The sequence below is a fragment of the Odontomachus brunneus genome, unplaced genomic scaffold (genome assembly GCF_010583005.1).
Source record: "Odontomachus brunneus isolate Ranch 3 - 2012 unplaced genomic scaffold, Obru_v1 Obru_scaffold_076, whole genome shotgun sequence".
Classification (NCBI taxonomy): domain Eukaryota; kingdom Metazoa; phylum Arthropoda; class Insecta; order Hymenoptera; family Formicidae; genus Odontomachus; species Odontomachus brunneus.
In genome coordinates, this window is record NW_022639526.1 from 332,319 (window position 1) to 356,603 (window position 24,285).

Below are 24,285 nucleotides of genomic sequence, written 5' to 3' on the forward strand. Positions count from 1 at the left end.
AGAGAGAGAGAGAGAGAGAGAGAGAGAGAGAGAGAGAGAGAGAGAGAGAGAGAGAAAGGACCCACTTATAGTCGCATGTCGTTAATCGTGGAAAGTTCATTAAATATCAAAAGAAAAAGGAGCACTGTCAAGTCGAAATAGAATATTTTTCAGCAGTTACTTTCGAGTATTTTCGAGCATACAAAGCATACATTTTACATGCATTGTTTATTATCGATACTTCACACGTCGGCAACCTGATTTTTGCACGCGAGTTCACTCGTCTCCTTCGACGCGATTGTTCCGTTTCTGTTTGCGCTCCAAGTGACCTTGATCTGCGCGTAATTGATCAATTTCCTGAACGGAATAATAAGAGCTGTTGTTATCTTTCCATTTCCTCGCAGAACGTCGAGGAGATACAAGTAAGTAACGTTTATTCAGGAAAGTATGCCGTTTCAAATGACTGATATAATGATGTCCTTTAATTTTCATGCGACTAGCTGAGAAAATCGAGGAAGCAGGTAACATTTCCATCTGTCACACAACGCTCAGCACTTTAGAATCATTCGCGAAAAAGAAATCTCATCCGAATGGAAAATGTTGTCTCTCACGTTTCATTCAAAGATCCGAGAGATTTCACATTGCTATTTGCTGCAATATGACGTATAAATACCCGTATTATTACGCGTGTTATTTATCATATTGTGATAACTACCATATTAACTTGTCATTGAAAAAGAGAGACTCCAAGCATTCCGTTTAGTTCTCTTTAAATCTCTCCAGAATTTTTTCTATTGGCTGTTATTAAATCTCAGTACTTCACAAAATCATGAGAAATTATATAAGGTTTGAGAAATGATAAAAATACTAAAAGAGGAAGAAAGGAATTCATCAAATTTCTTTCATACTTTTCCAATGACGAGTTAAACTAATCAAGCTGGAAAGAGTGTGGAAGAGCGCGAGAAGAAAATCCTTGGACGCTGCGACTTCGTATTGTTACAAAATTCGTAATAAAGCGCCATTAAATTATCAGTCGACTCCTCGCGCTCCAATTTAAGTCGGCAAAATCGATTTAGCCGTCGGGAGACCCCGATGGAATTACATCAGCGAGGTCTACGGATCTCGTTAAAAGTTCGCGAAGACCGCAACGCTAAGACTTGCCGACTTTCGTCAGGATGTCGGCCGAGTCGACGTGGACCCCGGCGTGAAGTCCCCGGAGGAGGTCGTCTACGACGTCGCGTCCGACGTCCTGTCGAAGTTACCGCAGGATTACGACCTGGTGGCCGCACAGGAGAGATACCCTACGCGCTACGAGCAAAGCATGAACACCGTGCTGGTGCAAGAGATGGGCAGGTTCAATAAGCTTCTGCAAACGATCAGGGACAGCCTCGTGAACCTGCAGAAGGCGATCCGAGGTAAGGGACGCGACGAGGCGCTTTTATAGACGCGGATATAAATCTGACGGGTCCCTCCTACAGGTCTGGTAATTATGAATCCTGATCTCGAGGAGGTCTACTCGTCAATTATCACCGGCAAGATACCCAAAATGTGGATGCGCAACTCTTACCCTTCCCTGAAGTCGCTCGGCAGCTATATACAGGACTTCCTGAAGAGGCTGAATTTCCTGCAGGTACGTTTGATAGAGAAAACATTCTCGATAAATATTGGATTGGAGTGCGAGAGATCTTCATTCTTTCCATTCGATTCTCGTAGGGAGTTTGGGTATTAAAAGGAAAAACAGCAAGTCCTCGTTAAATGTTCAGATATAAATACCGAGTCGATGTTGTCCACTTGACTCGCAAAAATTCATTGATTTTTCGAGATTGGATAATTTCGTCTCCTATTCTGTTTGGCAAAAAACACGACAAATATCTTCCACATCAACACAGCTCGATATATACACAGCAACTGAATTAAGAACGAGTGCTTTCGTATTTTTTTAGACTTGGTACGAGGACGGTTCTCCCACGTCCTTCTGGATCTCCGGCTTTTACTTCACCCAGGCGTTCTTGACCGGCGCCCGGCAGAATTACGCGCGAAAATATTCCATTCCCATCGATCTGCTGATCTACGACTTCTTTCCCCTGAAGGACACCGTTCACGCGAGCCCGCCTGACGACGGCGTCTACGTCTACGGATTATTTCTCGACGGCGCTCGCTTCGATATGAACACAATGATGCTCGACGAGTCCTTCCCCAAAATCCTCTACGACACTGTGCCCCATGTGAGCAAACATACGTGAGATTTCGGGAGTCCCCTCCGGAGTTGTCCTTTGTGAGATTGTCTAAGGATCGTGCATCGCGCTCTCCCGTTGGACAAACATTTCGGCAAATTCGGTCTAACTCTGTTCCCGAGATACGATATAATGGACGCTAATAAAACACGTCGAAAAGAGAGATGGAATTTTCAAGCGCGGTAATTTAATTTTTTTCGGTGCTGCTGACGCGTATATGTGCACGTTTAGATACGTTCTCTCGATTTTTCCCTTTTTCCATTCGGACATTGTCGGCAAAATAAAACGCACGTTACTGCGAATCAATATTCACGACGAAATTCTACGACAAAAGCCAGAGAGATCCCCCGTTATACGATCGACACAGGCGCGTTATTAATTATTATTTCAAAATTGAGTACTGTTCGCTTTGAATCGTAATTTCTCCCGACTATACAATAAATTCATCCTGAATAAGTTAACGCGCTGACAACCAGCTAAATCTTGCCCGCAGCTTTGGCTGGTGCCGATGATGAAGGATCAGGTGCAGGAGAGGAAAACGTACACGTGTCCTGTCTACAAGACCAGCGAGAGGAAAGGCGTCCTGTCCACCACCGGTCATTCCACCAACTTCGTCATCGCAATCTGGCTGCCGACGGCGCACTCGCCGGGGCACTGGATCCAGCGGGGGACCGCCATGCTCTGCCAATTGTCGGAATGATGGGATTGATCCTGGTCGATAGGCGGAGAGAGATCCTCGGAGAATCGAAGATCTTAGAGAAACTTACCTCCTAGAGGGATTTAAATCGTAAAAATCGATTTCAACGATCTTCCGGCTTCTTTACGAGTCCGATAGGATTCGCGAGGATCGTGTGAAGCCGGAGAGAAGAGATTCTCGAGAGAAGAGTGGCTTTTTCGAACCTTTGACGAGCGCAAAGTGCTCGGAAACACAGCGCGCGCGTGTGAAGTATACTTTGTATTCTGATCATCATAATATATAGCATGAAAAGACGAAAATCTGTTTAAATAATTATTATGGTGCGGAACGCAAGTCAACGCATATTCAGTGTCAAGTCGGAACTTCATCGACGACGGGATTTCACGCGAGGAAAATTGAAGCGTCGCGCGATCGGCTCGTACGCGGCGTCAAACCTCTCGTGTCCTTCTCTATTGACAAACAATGCCGAAGAAGTGCGTACGAAAAGAGCGCTGTGGTGGCGACCGAATGAAGAGAGCAGAGAGGAAGAGACATATACATATATAGAGAGAGAAAGGGAGAGAGAGAGAGAGAGAGAGAGAGAGAGAGAGAGAGAGAGAGAGAGAGAGAGAAAGAAAATTCGACGAGAAAATTCCCGGTGAATTTAATTAAGAGAAAAAGAGAGGCGGAGGTTGTTTTCCAAGCTCTTCCTCTGTCTCTCTCTTTCTCTCTTTTCTGATCTCCTTTTTCGTCCTCGGCGCCATATTCGCAGTACTTCTTCTCGCGTTATCCCGCCGCGTTGCACAGTTGCCGGTATTTATTATGTGGGATGTGGCGCTTTCGGGGCCGGAGAGAAACGTAGGAGAGAGGGAGAGAGAAAGAGACAGAGAGACAGGGACAGAACGGCGAAGGGTGGGTGGGTGGCTACAGCGGCTTGGCGGCACCCTGTCTACCCGGACCGAGATCGCCGGAGGCTCGTTGCCTAGCGACCCTGTATTGATCTCACCCCGTATCTCGCCTCTACCCCTGTTCCACACGAGCCCCGTTCCCTCTGCCCTCCTTCGCTTCTACCCTCCCGCGCTCTCTCTCTCTTCGCGTTCGTTTCTCTTTCTCTCTCTCGCTCTCTCTCTCAGTCGTCATCCCTCCCAGATCACGTTCCTCTCTCGATTATTACGTGGAACATATTTCTCGTTGTATAATTTTACATCCCGTGATGTTCCAGCGTGTTACCGAACGAGCCTGTTCCGGGTAGCCGACGGGGTATCCTGCGCGCAAAGAAGTACGAACGATTAATTCTCCGTCTCTCTTTTCCTCGCAGTTTCCCCTCTTACCCTCTCCAACCCCGCATCGCTCTTCGTCTTCGCGCATCCGATACTCCGGCCTCGTCTTCCTCACCTCCGAACTACTAGAATTCTCCCGCTCAGTTTCTCTATCAAGTCTCTCTCTCTCTCTCTCTCTCTCTCTCTCTTTCTCTGTCTCTTGGTCAGCCGCTGGTTCTCTCCACTTTTACAGATCGGTCTATTAATTCATAGTCATCACCGGCTCTCCCGCCAATTTAGATTATCTCGCCAGCCTGATTATCCCGCGAGCGCACCTCGTTCGTTTCCGCCGGACGCGGAATGACCACGGCTCTTTTCCTCCTCTTAAATTTTCCCAGATTGCATCTGGGCATTTGCAAAATTGACGATCGCAATTAGAGGGAGTCGCGGAGATGGCGGAGGTGACTCGCGACGGCAGTTCCTCGACGGGAGAAACGCGGAGCGTACCGGCGTTTAATGTGCGGGCGGAAAATTTTTGTATACAAACAACGACTGTCGCACGTGACAAAAACAGACGCGCCACTCCCGCACGAAATACAGATTTCTGTATATATGCAATAAAAATAATTGTGTTTACCCGAGCCGGGTCTCGCAAATCGAGTTCGTTTACCTTCGGCTTACCGACATCATCTCGTTTCTTTTTATTTTTAACTCCTCCCCCTTTCCCCCTCATTCCTCTCTCTTTCTCTCCTTCCATTTATCTCGCTTATTTTTTGTCCCGGTCTTCTTTTTGCTCTCCTTTCCACCCCCGCTGCCGCGTTCTCCGTTACATTTTGCCTTCGCGCGTAGCACCGTCGTTCGGATTAAGCTGCGACTCGACCCGTGAAGAAAATATGTGATTATACCCGTTGCAATTTCATAAAGTGCACCCTCCCGGCGCCACCTTCTCCGCAGCTTCTCTCAGGACCCACCGTGCCCTTCGCGCTCCGTGTGAAATTTCTTTCCACCTTCGCGATGTTGAATATGAATGAAAACCTGTGCGAATATGAATTCGTCCGAAACTCGATTGAGTTTATGTCGCGCCCAAATATGAGCCGGCTTCTTTGAGAGCCAGGCCGGGCGACGTCTTGTCTCATTTTCGTTTCCCATCGAGTTCACACGTGTGTCTTACGTTCTTCTTTGTGCTCCTGCAATCGCCGGATATTATCTCGGGATTGTATTACATGAAAATTGACACGCGTGTTTACCTTGCCTTCATCTTCGTCACTGTCCGCACGAATCTCGCAAACAGATCCGCGACGGTAACTTTTGCGCGGACTCGGGATCCACAAGATGAACTTCAAGTTGCAATCGAAGGAGTCCTTACAAGGCGCACACTTGGCGGACATATTTTGATGGAAAGGGCCGGAGGGAAATATCGACGCGCGCTTCTCTGATGGAGCAGCGCTCTGAAAACGCTCCCAACGACGGAGGATCGAAAGACACGATCAAGCAAGAGCACACATTATCGCATCCGATATAATACAACGATAACTTAAAAAACATCGACGCCTCGCTCTCGGCGAGCAATCTCGTCGATAGGTGCAATCGTTCGAAGCGCGGCGGCGTTCGCGAGTGCGCCCGACACGTTCACGTTGGCCGCCGTCGAACGATCAAAGGGTTAATCGCGCGTCAGTCAATCAACGCGATCGGGAGACGCGGTTGAGGCCCGCCAAGAACACATCGCTTGAATAGAAGTCAGCTCCCGATAGAAGCCGAGAGAATGCGCGGAAAAGGCGAAAACTCCCGCCGCGTGATCCTTCTCGCCTCCTCTCATTGGCAAAGTGACCTTCATCTGAATTTCTTTGTTGCGCCTACACTTCGGAGGCGATGAGGCGAGAAAATTTTCGAGGGGAGAGGGGCAGGTGACCAGCGAATGGAAAAGAGTGAACAGGGGTAGCTCAAGGGGGATGAGATGGAGCAAAGAGGCCACAAATGGCGAGCCTTCTTTACTTTTACCTTCGACGATCGCGCGAGTAGATTTTCGGGGCGATCTTTCCCGATGAATTGTAGTTCTCCGGCGTAGATCGCCGCTAATTTCGGGGCAACAGGTGACACTTGGGGGCGAGGCCGGCAGGGTTGAAGACTTCAATTAAATGATAATGGCTGCCATGGGAAACCCTCGGGATATCCTCGCGCGCGGGCTCCTACGGAATTTTTGTTTTAGCCGCGCTCGCGTATAATTAGCGTGGAGTTTCTGAGGCTGCCATTAATCTTTCGATGCAATGCTAGTTCCGGAGACAACTGTCACAGCTATCGTTCTTTCTCTCTTTCTCTTCCTTTTTTCCTTTCTCTTTGTCTGCGGCGGGTCTTTTCTCGCGAGGCTTGCGCGTAGTTTCGTTGCAGCACAACAACGTTGATGATTATTGATGTTTGTGGTGCGTTTCGCTCTAAATTACTGTTGATTACAGCGAGGCAACAGGTGTGGCGAGATAATTATTATCATTAAAAGTTTGTGGAAATTTCCGCGAGATCTCCGCAATTAATGTCGCCCTATTTATCTCTGAAACAATCGCGGCGGTCGCCGAGGGCGATGAAAAGCTGCAAGATTTACGGTAGACGCTGGTAGAGGCGCGAGGTGGAGTGGAAAATTCATCTTCGGCGCGATTGTATCGTTTTTCTCGTATCACAAGGGAATAACGCGGCGGGAGGGATAAGAGAGATCACCGCATCAATTTTCGTAGCGCGATCAATCTCTCTGGCGTTTAACCGCTTTCTTAAGTTTTCGCCGGGACGAGCTCAGCCGGGCAAAAACAAAGAGAGGGAGGATAAATGTGGCCGCGGCTTTTTATTGAGATAAATGGATCGCGTTGAAAATAGAGCCGGCAGTGCTCCGCGAGTGAATTAATGTTCGCGCTGTATTTTCCGAATAATGAGGTGAACTTTTCTCTCGATTTGCGGCTAATCATCAACGGGAGCGTAATTGACTGATGAAACAGCGATTGGTACGTCTGAGGTTTTCGCACAAAACTGCCCGGCGTTCCACACTGCAAATGTTTCGCCTAACAATAGGCTGTCAGTACTTATTTCTAATAAATTATTGTATTTTATATATATATATATATATATATATATATATATATATATATATATACACACATAGGAGGAAGGTTGATACTGAAAGATAAACAATATATAATTGAAGAACGCGCGAAGAACACAACGGAACTTGGATCATTTGAATGCACAAAATGCACGCTTTGATACCTGCTGTTTATTCGAATATCAATTTCTTCTCATGGTTAATATTCTGTGAACATAAACAAAATCATACTTTCAGGAGTCGTGCTAGGAATCAAGGACACGCAATAAAGTCACCCTCTCATGCGTATGTTTTATTTTTTATTTGCTGCTCTTACATGGAAACCTGCAAGAACAGTTCGTGGAGCTGCTGCGTTTCCTGCAACGTTACTCTATTTTTCGCTTCGTGATATTTACGATACCGCAGATATTTCGTAATTAATCGTAATGGTGGTTAAGCTGGTTCTGCGCGCGCGCGCGCGTATGTGTGTGTGCGTGTGTGATATTTTCAAGATTCTACGCGCGATATGGAGAAAACGCTCGGTTTGGCTTCCGAGTTGCTGGCGCGTCTCCGTGGATTCGTTCCCAACGTTTCGTGGACGTTTCAGTTCACTCGACCAGGAGTTGCATTTAATATTAGAGAAACCTCAAAATATTAAACTACTCGACTAAAAGATCAACTGTTGTCGTGTGTCTTCGAGAATCTATATAGTCCGATATAACGCTATATACATAATCCCCTCCTCTGTCTGCTGACATTTTTGCAATATCGTTTGATCTTCCAATCTCTTCTCGACCGCGCGTTCTCCAACCTGCGATTTCAGTTCGCAAATTTTACTCCGGGATTTTTCCTGGAAAAGAGAAGAAAAGTATACACGCGCGCCCATCCACGGCCGAAATCACGACGTACCGGTGAAACGAGACGTGTCTCTCTTTCTCTCTCTCTCGTTTTCTCTCCCTCTTTCTCTCTCTTTCGCTCTCTCTCTTTCTCTCTCTCTTGGCGAAGATATCGATCCTGAATAATGGCCGACGCACAACGTCGAACAACGACAACAATGATCGTGGAAATCGTGGATGGCGGCGGCGGCGGTGGCGGCGGCGGCGGTGGCAGCGGTGGTGGTCCAGGAGGGATGCTGCGGGAAGGAGCGGGTTGCCAGGCAACGTGCGTCCACCCTTTAACCGCGCAGCATCCCCACCATCCGGCCATCTCCCTTCGCCGCCCTTTCGTCTCGGTCGATACAACCGGCCGTTTTCGTCCTACGCCCCGGGAATTCCCCGATTTCCATTTAGGGGCTCCTCGGCTTTAAACCCGATCTCGGCATCCCCCGTCCGTCCGGGGAACGAGGCTCGCCACCATTAGCGATCTACTCCGCCGTCCCCTTTCTCTTTTCGTCCTCTGATGTCCGATGCAACGCTTGAATCAAGAAAATCGCACGAGAGACACACGTAAATTAATATCTGACGCTCGATGAGGCAGTGCAGCTCCCTTCCTCGTGCACATTTAGATTCGAGTAAATGGAGAATGTTATAAGTAAAGACATTTAAGAAACGTCAGGTGACTGTTTACATATTTATGTATGTGTATTTGAATGTTAAAAATTTCGGAAATATAAGACTAAGCGTCCAGTAGTCGTAGAATGTCGATGGAGAGCGATCAGGCCGGAAAACGCAACGTAAAACTGCACGTTCATGTAATTAAAATTTCCGCGAATTACTTAACATAAACAAATATAATTATGCGAGTTAATAATAATAAACGTCTCGAGATATGAAAATATTTGTTTAAACGCATGAGTTAACGCGCAGGAGAGACACTGTTAATTAATTATTACGCGCGTAAGTAAGAATGACTGTGTGTTTGTGTGTATGCTATAATTAAGTTTATATTTTCATGCTTACGAGATATAAGTATGCGAATATCGTCCACCCTCGATACTGACCTTGCGCAACGGAGCTCGGACGCGGGGCTCGCGGTTCCTGAGGGGAGGAGAGGAGATCCTCGGCGGGTTTACGCGGGGATCGTTGAGTTTGGTCCGCTCTTGGCATTCACCGCGTGCCTTATGAATTTTGAAAAGTTGGCACATGGAAGCCCGCAGTGAACGCAAGGAGCACAGACTCACGCTTCTTTTCCTGTTCTCTTCATCAATCCCCTGGGAGTCCGCGTCGGCTGTCCCTACGGCGCACCGGCTAGAGAATCGCACTGAAACTCGCTTCCACAACCTCCTGGGACTTGCGAACCGGGTAGCACACTTTGTCACTGTCTAAGATATCCTGTACCCTTTCCGTTATTCCCCGCGAGTGTCTCCGCGCCGGGAGAATTGCTGTTTCGCTCACGTACGACGGATTTGCGATTTCGTCGCGGCCCGTCCCGTTTCTCGTTGTATCATTAATTAATTAGTTAATTTGTTTAATCGCGCGGCCGGTCACCCCGTTCGCCCCGAAAGAGAATTCTTAGGTCGCATCTCAAGTCATCGACACGATCCTCGCTCTCTTCACTGAAAATGCACACTTGTTCCAACGATACAGCAAACGTACTCATTTTACCGAATACTTTTAGCGAGCGGTTTTGTTACCGACACACCCACGAGAGCACAGTCATGTAAATAATGAAAAGAGACAAGAGAGAAACACTGCAGAGTGTTTTCCGAGTTGCGTTTTTTCTATCAAATTAAAAGATCACTTTTGAAAAAATGAGAATAAATTACGCGGAATAAGTTGATCTATCTGCAAGCTCTTCCACTGCGCTCGACGTCTGATCCATCATCGTCAAGTGCGCGCACTAAAAGGACAAAACGGAGGAAAAACAGACGAGGGAAGCGAACGAAAACATCTCGACCTCGCCGACGAGGCGGTTACTTCCGCGACACTCGGTACATCGCGCGACTCGAACCGAACATGATGAACGCCGAAACTGCACTATGGTACGTTCACCCCGCGTACCCTCGGCGTGGGGCTGGTGCCGTGAGGGGGGTTGTGGAGGGGAGAGGGTTCGTCACACAGTGCTAACGTAACTTATTGCTTATTTCGCGGGGGGCGCACGACCCCGTGCCGTCTGATCGGGGGGACGAGATGGGAGCAGCTGACGCTGACGCGCTCTCTCTCTCTCTCTCTCTCTCTCTCTCTCTCCCTCTCCCTCTCTCATTGTCCGTGTAGATATTCGCATAATCGAGGTATCTACCCCTCCTCGCGCGATCCTTCCACACCTCTCGCTCCGGAGCGACGAACATATGGGACACTGAGACTAATGCGAGCGCGGCGATGGATCCTGATTGATGGTTCTCGGGTTCAACGTTCTCTCGCCCGTGGCAGCCCCGTGCTCTCGGGGCGCTCTTCCTCCTCGACGTCGCCGCATAGAACGAGGTCTTGCACCCACGAGATGCGTCTGGTATGACGATCTGCGATTCTCAGCCTCCACCTTACTCGCTCGACTCATATGCGCGCGATATTTCGCAATTTCGCCATTATTTATATCTAATATCATTTGAGAATATTATCGTTATTTAAAACTGATATCATTTGATTACATTTCATATACTTGAAATCTAATTTGCTCCAATGTACTGATACTTAATTTTTTAATAGGATTCTATTTCAACTTGTTTTAACTTTGTGTGTGTTCCCTAGTATTTATATTTTTCTTTAATTTGTGCACGTTCTGAAGAATTACAGCGCGCGTCAGGAAAAGTTCGTCGGGACGATTTCTGACCTACGTCTAGACGCGAGCTCGTAAAGAGTTTCGAACATTGTTCCGCCGGTCACGCGATTTACCCCGTGCGAAAATATAAACACCGCGACACACATATCTCGTCCACCCCAGAAATATCACATTTTTCCTCCCGTGAGAGCGAAGCGAAAAAAATCGGAGGGACGGCAAGTCGTTTCGCAGCGAGGGGGTTCGCCCGTTTTAAAAGGCGCGTGTCCCCGGAGGGTGAGTTCCCGGGGGTGGAAGTGGTGGTAGTAGTAGTAGCGGTAGTGGCAGTAGTAGTGATGGTAGTGGCGGCGGCGGCGGTGGTGGTGGCGAGGCGGCGGCGGCGGCTACAGTTGCCCAAAGGCTAATTCATATCCATCGCGGAGGAATCGCGAGGGGGTTGCGCTCCGGTCTCTTTGCCGTACAATGGGGCATTCCCTCGAAGGGCTGGGACCCGGCCGGCCAGAGCTATGGGTCAGGGTTACTTCCCGACGTGGAGGGGGCTTTAAACTCGCCGTAGCCCTCGCGCAGGGGAACAACAGCCGCGGGCCAGGAATTTAATACGGAGACATTTAAATGCCCCCATCTGCGCGATGCTGTTATTATTGACGGGCAAAAAAAATTTCTTGGTCAGGGGACGGGGTCAAAATGGGTCAGAAAGGGGGACCAGGACTGCCGCATGGTCTGGGAACGATTCTGGAACGAGTCGAGCGAGTCGAGCGAGTCCAGATGACGAGATCAGATAATTCGACGAACTCATTGCTAGAATAAAGCTTTCGTCCCACGCTTTGGATCATTTTGGTCCACTTCCGCGATGACCATTACGACATTTTTCAAACGAGACCTCCTAATTTGAAACTCGGGAGTTTAGAAAAAAATTCTCACACTTATATATTATTTTATGACGCCAAAATTGTCGCGCAATGTCTCTGAAGAAACACTTACGAATATTTTTTGGTACCGACCGCGTGAGAGGATAGAAAATTTAACTTAGTTTTTCGTCGCGTTTTTTGTTCGCTTTTTTTATTTCTTTCTTCTTCGGTAATGATTTGACGCGCTAGATATCCGCGAAAACATTAACGCAGCGAGAACGACGCGATCATCAAAATTGTCGGGCGTCGAAATTGCCGGCGAAGTTTTCGAAGGATCACGCACGAACACGCGAGGGACGCGAAAGGGCAGGAGGGTGTGTAATCGGGCGTGGCAGTATGAAGCTAATTATAAGCGCCATAAAGTTGCAGGGCGGTGAGAGTGACGCCGACGAAGGAGCCGGTCAAGATATTTCGATATTTCGCCGCGCTCTCCCCCCGTTTTCTCGCCTGATACGCGACTGATAGTTTTATCAAGTTTAATAAAAGATAATACGTAATAGAAGGCAGCTATTTATAAGCGTATTTACTGAATCCACCGGAGAGGGAACTTTGTTTTCTCTACTTCGTCCGAGCGAGCTCCCCCGGAGTTTCCCCTACGAGAGTGGCTTTCCAAAGTTCTGCACAACCGCGCTTTACAACAACAATCTCGAAAACCGACTTTTGCGAGTCAAAAGTCGCAGAGGCGACATTATGCGAGCCTCCCGATAGCGAGGAGACATCGAAGCCGCGCGCTCTTTCACTCGACAAATCGATCGTCGATAAACAAGCCTCGTCCGACTATGATTATTATTAGCCTATTACGCGACGGGAGCGTTATTCGCGTTGCCCTCGACACTCGGCGGAGATTTCGTGTTCTCTTACCGCGAGGAGACCGCTCTCTCCGGCCGATTTTTCTTCTCTCTCCGGGCGGGGGACGACACCTGAATGGCTCGTCCTGAGGCCGCTCGTCCTCGTGACGTAATCGAGCACGTGTAGTGCTCGCTGCACCCTCGCTCAGGTGGGGTTGGAAACGTCACGGATATACCAATTCTTCCCTGAAAGCACGCCCTCTCCATCGATCCTGGCGAACCCTCCTCCATTCATGAGGCCTGGTACCGGGCCGACGAACCGCGCGGTTCTACCTGGTATCTGGAACAAACGAGCGTTCCTTGCGCGCGCGGCGATGAGAAAGAAAGAGTGAGAGAGGCACGAGGCGAGGGGACCGCGAGGGGAAGCGAGGAGGTAGTGACAGGACAGGTTGGCGGCCACCCACGGCAGCCGGGTGATCCTAGGTCAGAGACGACTTCGCCCATGATGGCCGAGAATTCGTTCAACGCCACGCCAACGCAGACGTTCGCGCCAACCAGACTCTCCTTCTTCTTCTCCCACTTTTGTCTCAACAAATATCTGTCTCTCGCGGCACACAGTGTCGTTCTTTATGCTCGGAATCGATTTCTTACGTTTCGATATCTCGGGGAAACTCTCGAGGAATGGGCCGATCTCACGTCGCCGACGGCGAACCATCGCGACCTCCCCCCCTCCCCCCTCCCCACTTCCCTTGCGCTCGCTAATGATTCACGAAAGTGTCTAGTATCTGAGTTCTCGTGGCTGAATTCTGGGTTCGCGAACTCGAGTTCGTAGCCGAGTTCTCAACTCTCGCGTCTAAATCCGTTCTGGACATTCAATCTTAATTTTCAACTCCGGACTCTTGGTTCCAGATTCTCGTCTCGCGAGTCTCGACTTTCGTCTCTTGGGATTTGAGACTATTGCTTCGCGACGTTCGCCGAATTGAGATTTACAGTGTTTATGCCGCAAGCACACGGAATCACTTGGCGACTGAGAGAGTCGTCGACGGAGAAAAAACAATGTGTGCGACGCAATTGAGCCTGTTTTTCTAGTTCGGAAAAGACTGGTTTCAAAAATAGCGAAAGTGGATCTTTACTACGACTGATAATCTTACCCTACTAAGAAAAGGCGATTAAAAATTGTGAAATAATGCGATTCTGCCAACACTACTGTGCCTATCTCGCGAGGGGTAAAAATAAAAGAAAGAAAAATAAATAAATAAGACACAAAAAATTATTCCAAGACAATTAATTCGATTCTCTATAAATTGAGTTAAGTCCTCGATCTGCTTCGTGGACCACTTTGGGAACAGTTGAGATCTCAATTGTCTGTTACGAATTTTGTTAAAAAGGGTTACAGACATTAGAATTTAGACAACTAGAGAACAGAGACCTGAAATAATGAGAGAACTTTTTATTCCGATTTTTTCACTTATATCTGGGGGAAAAACTGATACTGTCTTAGCGAAGAACAGGGAAGCAGACGGTTGACTGGAGTCTCCAGAAGAGGAGAGTTCTACTGTTCGAAATAAATTTCCGCGACTGTCGACTTCCGCGTTTGGAAAATTTGTTCCCTGTCAATTGTACCTTCTCGGATGTAGTTCTCTTTTCCTTTCTCTTCTGTCGAATGCGTTCGAGAGACGTATCGCAACCAAGCACGGCATGAGGGAGCGCAGCGCGTCCTTTATCGTGGCACGACGCGATGTCCGGCGTGCGAAACGCTATAAATAGGAATCCGCTCGTGAGAGTCTCGATCGGCGAGGCACGTCAGCTGATCACATATTGACAGTCCGATGAGTTGTGCGCCGCGGGTGCATCGTTCAAGCGTCGGGGCTGCTCCTCCGCGCAATTAGTCGCGCCTCCGTTAAGAACGACGGAATCTTGCCCTCCGCAAGCCGGGGGATCGATCGTACGCGCTATCGATAGTCCACCCCGGCGGAAATAAGGCGCACGCGGTCAGCTGTGTGGAGAGACGCCTTCTTCGGGTCTCCGCACAGGAACGCCCGCTGTCGCGTTACGTTAAGTACTGACCATCGACTTAAGAATAAACATATGTCAACGCACGAAGAAAAAGTGCCTTTCCTACGTTACGGGTCTCTTTGTGCGTTGACATATTCTTAAGTTAACGGCTTATGAGGCCGTTCGCAACAGGATTGCCAGTAAAACGTGAGCAGTCAGCAAACTGACCAACCACAGTCGATTATTCTTGTAACAATCGACTGTGATTGATCAATTTGCTTACTGCTTACGTCTTACTGCCTATTGCCAATCCCATTGTAGGTGGCCCTTAACGTAACGTAACGCGTTACGGACGTTCTATGTTGCGGAAGTCCTCCGCGAAAGCATTCTTCTTCGCCGCGCTCCGCCATCGCGCGTCTTGTTTGTTTCTTTTGTTTGCCTCTTTTACCGGCGCGTCTATTGGCGTTTATTCGGTCGTTGTACGTGCGGCAGTTGTTTGTCCGTCCGTCATTGCGTGATCTATTGATAAGTATTGCGTTCTGTCGCGTGTCCATCTGCAATTAAGCCCTCGACTCGACGGCGAATCGATGACAAAATTGCGGAAAATGCGGACGATCTCCGTTCTTCGCGAAGGGTGAGCGCAATATCCCGTTAGAATTACCAAAAAAAAGAAAAAAAAAACAGATCTGAAGCGAAGAAAATAACGCGAATAAGGCGATCTCCGATAATTTGGCCTCAGTGAGGTCACACCTCGTTACTTCTCGATGCAAAATGCGAATTCGTATCGGATAGCGGAAACCTTGGTCGAGCTTCCTCCGTCGAAAATTCGGGGGCAATTTTGAGGGGATCAAACGTCTCACAGCCCGATGGATTGATGAAATTCCGGCACGAGTACATCATGCAACCCGTTCACACATTTAACGCTTCGAATTATTATCGCGACGCGAGTCTGATCGCGGTAGTGTTCCAAAGCAAGTATTCGCGGTCCTGCCCGTCGTTGGTCGCGCTTCCGGACGAAAGTTCAAGGCGGAAGTTCGGGGACCCGGGTCGACGCGCGGGCAAGATCGACGATCGCGATCGAGGACCGGAGTCAGTTTCGTGACAGAAAATTACGAAAATGGTAATTAGGCGGCCAGCAGCAGCGGCGACGTGCCGGCTACGGCTTATTCATACTTCGTAGCCATGGCGATCCTGCACTACTGATAAAACAACAGTACACACCATAATGTACTTACGCGGAATAGGGGGAACACCTCGCGCGTACCGGGTGTCACGAAAATCGGGGGAACGCCGTGGGAGAGAAAGAGAGACAGAGAGGAGGCGGAGGAGGAGGTGGAGGAGGAAGAGAAGGAGAAGGACGAGGAAGGAGGAGGAGGAGGAGGAGGCGGCGCGAGATCGATTATTATTTCTGCTTCTGCTTCTTCGAGATCCCGCGAGATCCAAGGATCTCCAGGACCTGCGTCCGAGTATCAAAGTTAATTGCCAACTTTTGATTAGATGGAAAAAAGTGTGTTAAACAAATAACTGCGATATTACGAGAAATTGAATGAATTGAATTGGCCAACTGGAGATTGTCGATCTATTGTATCTGATTTTCCCTTTCGCGCTGAAACTTACCGGACGTAGAGAGAAAAAGAGAGAGAGAGAGTTTTCTTTCTCGTCCAGCCTCTGCCGGAATATGCCCTGGAGGGATTCCCGGGGCGAAGGGTGCAATCACTTAAGGGCGCTGCCGTATCCTTCGGATAGGGCAAATCGACGAATCGAAATAGTTGCGGTAATTGAATTGTTATGCGCGACATATGGCTTGATTTGCCGCGTGCGGTTCGATTTTATCGGAATCCGTGAGCCATATGCCGGCCCTTCTTACGAGTGGGCAAACAAGGGAGACGGCTTCTTCGAGATAATACAAAATCAGCGGATCGAAATACCATTGGATCTCTCTTCGACGAGAGAGACGGCCACTTTGCGACCGACGTGCGGAGGGAACTCGCGTTCTTCGCGGACAGGCTTTTGCGAATTTCGCGAGCGACCAGAGCGGCAAGAGTCGACGACGATTCGAGGAAAGAGTCGGCGCACGCCGAAGGAAATAACGTCCACGTGCGTGCACCTGATAAGAGGCGATAACAGACAACCACCCGGTAGATACCGCGGTCGAAAGTCTGGTCGGAACGAGTGGCGGATCGTTCGATTGATAGAAATCTACAGCTACAAAGTTGCGAATGGTCACGTGTTATTCAGTTTCGCCCGTAGAATTTACAATGAAAAGAAAGCGTAATAAGAAAACAAAAGAAAGTCAATAAAATTTCGAGAGAGATTCAAAGTAATTCTTGCATTACAAATGTCGCGATCGCCGCGAGTGATCGATTTTAATTTCAATCACGCAAAAAGTCGAGAGAGGCATCTCGAAAAGTTCACAAAGAATATCAAAGAGTGTACATTTCGTGGCATATATTATGCATTAAAAATTAACAAATATCGTATGCGAGAGAAAAGAAATTTCAAACCCCTAAAATATTGCTCAGGAATAGCGATATGTAAAATTAAAAATTGTATCCAAGAACAAAACTAACAAAAAATTGCGCGTCTGAATATGTAAATTTAAAAGTGTACATATATGTGAAGGTAATATAACAACTGTGCGGCAAGATATATATCTAAGAGTGCATAAGTGAGATTCCAAATATGCAAATCCGGTTTTCCCTGTTTTTCTATTGATCACCAATTACGAGACCAATTAATTAGGTCGTCACTGTTGACGAAAAGTACTGAGTACGAGGGCATCTCGAAAGTGGCCTGCTACTCTATCACAACGATTCACATAATCAACGTTCAAAATCCACATGCAAAAAAATTGCCATTTACGAGAAAAGAGGATTACATCAAACGATTCAAGGATTTCCAATCGATAAACGACACAAAGTCAGGCAAAATCGCGCGGGGCTGCAATAAAACGCGCAAATAAGAAATCAACGACACTCCAAGGTCTCTCGACCGCTGAAAATAAGAGAGATGAATCGCCCGGGAGGAGAGAAGGAGGGTGAGATTGTTCGTAATGAAGCGAAGCGATACGAAGAGGAGAGGAAAGAAGAATGACATCGTGATCGAGACAAACTGAAGCGCAACATCAACGCGAACGTTCGCGGCAAACATCGAAGGATCAACGGCGCGAGAGGGTGACTATGGACAGGGAAGGATTCCTTGGGGATCAGGATCAGACGTGCGACTGGCGTTACCTGACGGCCATCAGCTCGCTCTTCCTCGTCTCTCGCTCGTCGTTGCTTTCCCTCGCCGTCGCCGTCGCCGTCCTGACTGGGAACAAGGTCGAGAGCGCAGAGGTGACCACGGAGAAGCTCCCGGGGTGCAGGACCGCGAGATCCACGGGGATCCATCGGATTCCGCGCGAGAATGGCAGTGAGCGGATGTGCGTGCGAGGTCGACAACGTCGACGTCGACGTGGACGTCGACGTTGACATCAACATCGACGTCGACGTCGACGACGTCGTCGTCGCCGTCGCCGTCGCCGTCGGTAGCGGTGGCGGTGGTGGCGGTCGACGATAACGACTCGAAAGGCCGCGGCGGGCAGCGTCGTGATCGTCGTAGTCGTTGTCGTTGTCATCGTCGTCGTCGCCGTCGTCGACGTTGACGTCGCTGAAGAGAGCGGCGGCGAGAGAAGAGAAGAAGAAGAAGAGGAGGAAGAAGGGGTCGCCGTTTTCGTGCCGCCGACACAGGACGGTGTTGTTGGTTTGATGGTCGCGGGACCACTGCGCCCTCTCCGTCTTTGCCCGCCTAGCCCTGCCCCTCGGTATCAACCCCCTGTGCCCCTCCGCGGGGTGCCACGGGGATCCCCGGGCTCTCTCTCCCCCACTGTTCGCCGACGTCGCCGGTCCCCCCTCCCCACTGCACGGCTGGGTTTCCACCCCTGCGCGACGTACGCTACAACAACGTGTATGTACACGGCTGAGCGTCCCCACCCCACTAGCGGGGGCGGCAGGGAGGACGAGGGGCCGGCAGGAGGATCGCGAATACTCTCGGCGCGACCACCACCTCCGAAAAGCCGAGCGGGACTCCTCGCTACGCGCTCGCCACCCCTGGCGCGCATTTTCCAGCGGAATGGACGGGGGGTAGAGTATGAGCGCGCTGAGGAACCCAGAGAAACGCCGCGATCAAGGAACAACGACGTGAGGAGCGAAGAAGGGACGAGGATGGAAGTCCTCCAAGGCGCAAGCGTTACCCAGAAAATCAAGGCACCTACCTATCTACCTCGACGTTGTCGTCGTCGTCGTCGTTGTCGTCGTCGGGGTCTACTCTCCGAGAACGCCGGTCGGCCGCTCGTCTGCTCTCCCGATGAGTTCGAGAGAGTGAGAGCTTGCGATAGGAAGGGGTGGAGGGCGACAGCGAGAGCGGGAAAAGGAGGACAGGGATAGGTAGAAACGTACGTCGTAGGGTCAGGTTACCCGTCTTCGTTCAAGGGCGTACGACCTCCTCCCACGAGCAACCTTCAATAGAGAGGGGAGGGGAGAGGGAGACGAAGCTCCTCTTCCTTCCTTCCTAATTCTTCCTCCAACCCTCCTCATACCATGCGATTCTGCCTCGCCGTCCCTCCCTGCCACCCTGGCGACCGACCCACTACTTCCTTCGTCCTCTCGCGCACCCCCGGAGGGGCGATGTGTTTCTCCGACGGTGATCTCGCTTCGTTCTATGAGTACGCTCTTTTCTTTCTTTCTTTCTTCCTTCCTTCCTTCATTCCTTCCTTCCTTCCTTCCTTCCTACCTGCCTGCCTGCCTGCCTGCCTGTCTTCCACCGGTCTTACTCCCCCGTCTCGCCCACCCCCGGTCTACCCTTGCCCCTTTCCTACTCGCGTAACCCGGAAAACGAGATCTTTCGCGCAGTTTTTCTTCCTTTCGCCATCCCTCAAATTCTGCGCGCGTGTGCGCCCGCCTACGGTCACAAGGTCTCCTATTTCGGATGCTCTCGTGGAGGATGAGAGGAACCAGTGACAATTTCGGACGGATGGAATTCCCAATGAATGAACGATTAAGACGACAACGACTTTTTAATTAGATGTTTGCTGTCATTCCGCGAAAATTGCCGAGCGAACGCGAATCGCGGACGGAAGGAAATATAACTTGAAATGCTCAAGTTAGAACGATGAATACGAATGTTGTGGTCTTTTCTGTTGCGACACGAGGAGTGGAGTCTAAATTATGTCAATTCCGAGATCGCAAATATCCACGAGACAAAAAGGCGGAAAGTATTTTTTACTCTTAGCATTCATCGCGATATAATTCGTTCTACAGCATAATTTCTAAAAATTTGTTTGCTCTGTGGTTGCATCAATCACGTAATTAGTCGTTCTGTGTTTTACTATTGAATCTGGGGGTCGATTGTGTATCTCGAAACGGAGTGAAAATTACAAAAGTGACCAAATTTACTAGACATTGACCAGTGAAGTTACAAATATTCAAGTAAATTTGCTCACTTTTGTCATTTTCTCTCCGTTTTAAGATACACAATCGAACCCCTGGTTGGCATAACCAGATTTACGTGGGCGAAACATACTGTTCTTTCTGTGTAATGCTAGATTCACACTGGAATGCTAGATTCAAACTTACAATTATCATTCTAATTTTTTAAGAGAAATTATGTCATTTTTAAGAAAATATTTTTAGTGTAATGCGTTTAGAAATCAGTCTTCACAAATATTATATCGCATTAAAAAATACACGTTTAATATTGTTTCATTACAGATATTACTTCATTATTTATGCGATTACATATTTTCTATTTATTATTATTGACTGCTTATTGCTTTATTGTAAGTGTTGCGATAAATCGTGGAATATTTTTGTATTGATTCCTATTTCTCGCGAACTACATCGCCGATTACTTGAAACTCTTTATCTCACAGCGCACCGATAATCATCTCCGCTCACCTTCCCCAATTTCCTCGGGTCTGCGGAGTTCGAAAGTTCTTTTCCTACTGGGGATGAAGTGGCAAGTTGTACCCGGCAGTTTCATCAGACGACGAGATTATAACCCCGCCATGTCGCGGCGCCAACAAATATTCGCGATTTTTTTCGCCGGGATTATACCCCGTAAATTCCTTCATAAATAACTCCGCCGGCGTTTCCGCGTCGGAACGCGTAAAAAAATACGTACAGCCGATATCCACAGACGCATTTACTTACCCGACAGACGTGAGGATGCGGAGAAAGATGGCAAAAAAATTTTATAAAGAGCAAAAAATAATTCTCGTTATTATTATATAATAAACAATTTATAGTTAATTTATAATTAAGTTTCAATAAACGAATGCATGGATCTCCGGAAACGTCTTTGCGCCATTTTCGCGACAGCTTTCGTCATTTTTGAGCGAAAGGGCACGGTGTTAATGTCCGTGTCGCGAAATCTTGCTTCTACTTTCCATCTCAATATTCTATTTAACGCGTACTTTGACATCTTAAAACTTACATCAATTTTCTTTGATTCTATTTAATTTACTAACTTCGCCGAGAGGTCTTCTTTAGGACCTACAAGTGACATTCTGCGTATTTTTTGCTGTTTAGAGGCGCTAAATAGAATCTCAGTTTCCATGTGAATTAAACATATTCTGATCTTTCAGGATATACAGACGTTTAGGTTGAAATGTAGGACTTAGATGGTCGACTTAGGAATGTCGACTTAGGTGATGAAGGAGGTGTGGAAAGGCGAAGCTTCCGCGATGCTTTCAAGCGCTTCGGACTAATAAACGTATCGCCCTATAACGGACTTTATCCCGTCGATATGAGATGAGCTGCGATCAACGGGATTATCTCGATCTCGTGAGCATGTCCCAGGACGACTCGGGGAAAATCGAATACCGGGTTAGAACGACCTCGGGGACTGTGGAGGTCCTTGGCAAAGGACGAGACCGGCCGTTTCTAATAGCTACCTGCTGTTAGACGATCGGAATCCCTACGACGCAAGCCGACGGGATTTGCGAGCTCTAAGGACGAGGGTGGCGTCGCTAATCGGTCAACGAGAGCGGATGTGTGACAGTCAACGCGTCTCTAAGTTCACTATCAGGACGATCCTCGTCAAGAGAAGAACTTGTATCGAAACAACTCTTGCGAAATCAGAAGATAGCAGTGATGAAATCTCGTATATAAAATATAAACAGCTGCTGAAGACAATACATTATTCGTTAACAGGATAGACGTGAGAATAACAGAAGGATCTTGTCACAAGAATGCTAAGTTTGACTACTACTAGTCTCATTATGTTACGCATAAAGTGTAATTAATTGTATCTGAAACGTCGCTTATATGGTGAACAGAGTTAATACAAGGAGAAAATATATTATAGTTTTTTTCCATATAAATTATTTTATAAATTTTACTATGTTTCTAGCAGTACACATAGGACTAGATTGACAGTAAAAGTCTAAAAACATAGTAAATTTCTTAATAGCACATTTAGAGGTACGATCCCTTAGATGCAACAAATGCTTTTTTTAACGCCATGTGAATCAATCATAACTTCTTTGAGTGCTTCAAAGCATATGCAGCGCCTAATGAATCGTATTCCTTAGTTCCTAAAATATAAATGACATATACATATGAAAACCCGAAAACCAGACTAAGAATGATCGGTTACAAAATTCTGTAGAAATTTTTATCACAAAATTCAACGTGTCAATTTAGGAATAAAGAGTAAAGGGAATTTTAACGCGCAAATTTTTAATGACAATGGTGCAAAGTGATTTCTAAAATAAGCCCAAAATGTAAATCGGTCGCGGGATCGCCGAAATGCAAATCGTACAGAACGACGAAGACGACGCTCTCGTCGTTCGCCTCGTTGACTTCGCGACTGAAAAATAGGTCTGGGGCATAATAACGCGTGTGCCGTAATAACCGGGCCCGCGGAGCGAAGTATTGCACGGGGCGGATTGAATCGAAACTGTTGTCGAAGGCATACAAAAGCGGGGGTCGTCCACAAAGGGAAGTTTCCGTGACGGTTGGCGGATTTCCAGCCGACTCGCGCGCGCGATCAAAGGGATTATTTTTTATGTCTGAATTAAATTGCCCGAGACACAGCGGCCGTTATCGGGCTCGGTGGACGTGACGATTGCCATCCCCGGAGAGGGAATTGGCCCGGGTTTCGGCCAATCCCGCAACCGATCGTGTCCCTCTGTGTCGTGCCTCTCCTTGCGCTCTCGCTCTCGCTGTCCGCATACGTGCCCGACACCGCTGGATTTTTACTCGGCCACCGTGGAATTACTTATTTCCGTAATCAAAAGACGCGGTTCCAGCCGTCTTGCGCCAAGTGAACGCGAGGAACGGGCGCGAGACCGGCCGCGTGTACTTACGCGACGCCTCTAGTTGATCGGAGGTTTCAAAAGGCGCGGTAACATCTCGTGCCAAGTGAACACGCGAAGCGAAAAACGAGCGTGTGATCGTTTGTAAATAACGTGACGTTATATTATAAATTATCTCTTTTAAAAAAGGTAAAAAAAGATGCCAGGTTCACGCGCCAGTGCGCACGAATATAATTGTATTAAAGTTAATGCTCGTATAAAATATTTTATTTATAAAATAACACATCTGGAAATGATAAGAAATATTATTGTTCAGAACTTCTAGTATTTATTGAACCGACAAAATTCTGATTGTCAAATTTTCCTACGGGAGATACATCGATTTCGAATTAAAATCTGCCGCGTTCCGTCGGGATTCGCCCTGACCCATTTCCCATTTTAAAATCGCGCCGACTACGCTGCGATTAACATTTTCCTGACTCGCCGTTTTATTTATGTTACGCAAGAGTCAAATTGGAGCAATATTAAAAATATACAAGTGCGTTGACGGTTACGAGACAACGGACTTAATGAGATTACAAACGCGACCATCAATGACGGCATTTCAACACATCCACGCATCAAGACGCGCAAATTTATGAACAAAGAACAGGCAACGGATTATCGAGCGGAGTAAATCTTGATTGAGATCCGTTAATCTCTCCGTCGAGCGAGCCTCCCTGGTCGTTGTCGGGGTCTCGTCGACGTTTCGGCCGAGTTTCGGGGCCCGCAACACGTGCGTGCGGCGTTTTATACGGCGCGTAGCCTCGCAGTCCCTTGAGCGCGCGAGTCTTCCAGGGGTGGCTGAATGAAGCCGAGAGCTACTCTCTCTCTTTCTCTCTCTCTGTTGATAGTGGCGTGGCGTACCACGGGTCGATAGAATTCGGGCCACGGCCTCCGGGGCTGTAGCCACCCTCACAGCCAAGGGGTGAGAGACTCACTGTAGGATGGACGGATGCAGGAGTAGAGGAGGAGGAGGTGGAGGAGAAGGTGGAGGAAGGTTAGGTGGAGTGTGGGGTGCGCTGAAACGAAGAGGACCGAAAAGGTGTGGAAAGTGAGCGACGCGTAGCGCGGAAGCGGATACACCCTCTTCGCTGTTGATGCAGGTGCGGCTGAGACAACAGGGAAATGAAGAAAGACAGAGAAAGAGAGAGAGAGCAGAGGGATGAAGAGCAACGCAACGGGCACGAAGGGGGAAGAATGAAAGAGCGGAGGGGCGGCGATGGATTCTGGAGCTCGGAGACGAAACCCGAAGGCTCCTTCGAAAGCATCGCGCAATGGAACGGAGAGGCGAGGTCGCGGAGCTTGCGTCTCGGGGAAAAAGAGAGCATCGGTATCTCGCGATATGGATACACGAATGAGGGTTGGGAGAGAGAGAGAGAGAGAGAGAGAGGGGGGG

General features: G+C 48.3%; 1 protein-coding gene across 1 annotated transcript in view; it reads left to right on the plus strand.

Annotated features, from left to right (window-relative positions):
* The window catches only part of LOC116847278 (dynein heavy chain 7, axonemal-like), a 23,036-nt gene extending 20,123 nt beyond the window's left edge, over positions 1 to 2,913 (plus strand). Inside the window, exons 24-29 of the mRNA XM_032822110.1 lie at positions 384 to 401; positions 480 to 500; positions 1,154 to 1,394; positions 1,458 to 1,609; positions 1,923 to 2,204; positions 2,707 to 2,913. Of these exons, the coding sequence (XP_032678001.1) occupies positions 384 to 401; positions 480 to 500; positions 1,154 to 1,394; positions 1,458 to 1,609; positions 1,923 to 2,204; positions 2,707 to 2,913 (921 nt within the window). The remainder of the gene's footprint in view (positions 1 to 383; positions 402 to 479; positions 501 to 1,153; positions 1,395 to 1,457; positions 1,610 to 1,922; positions 2,205 to 2,706) is intronic.
* The last annotated feature ends 21,372 nt before the right edge of the window (positions 2,914 to 24,285 follow it).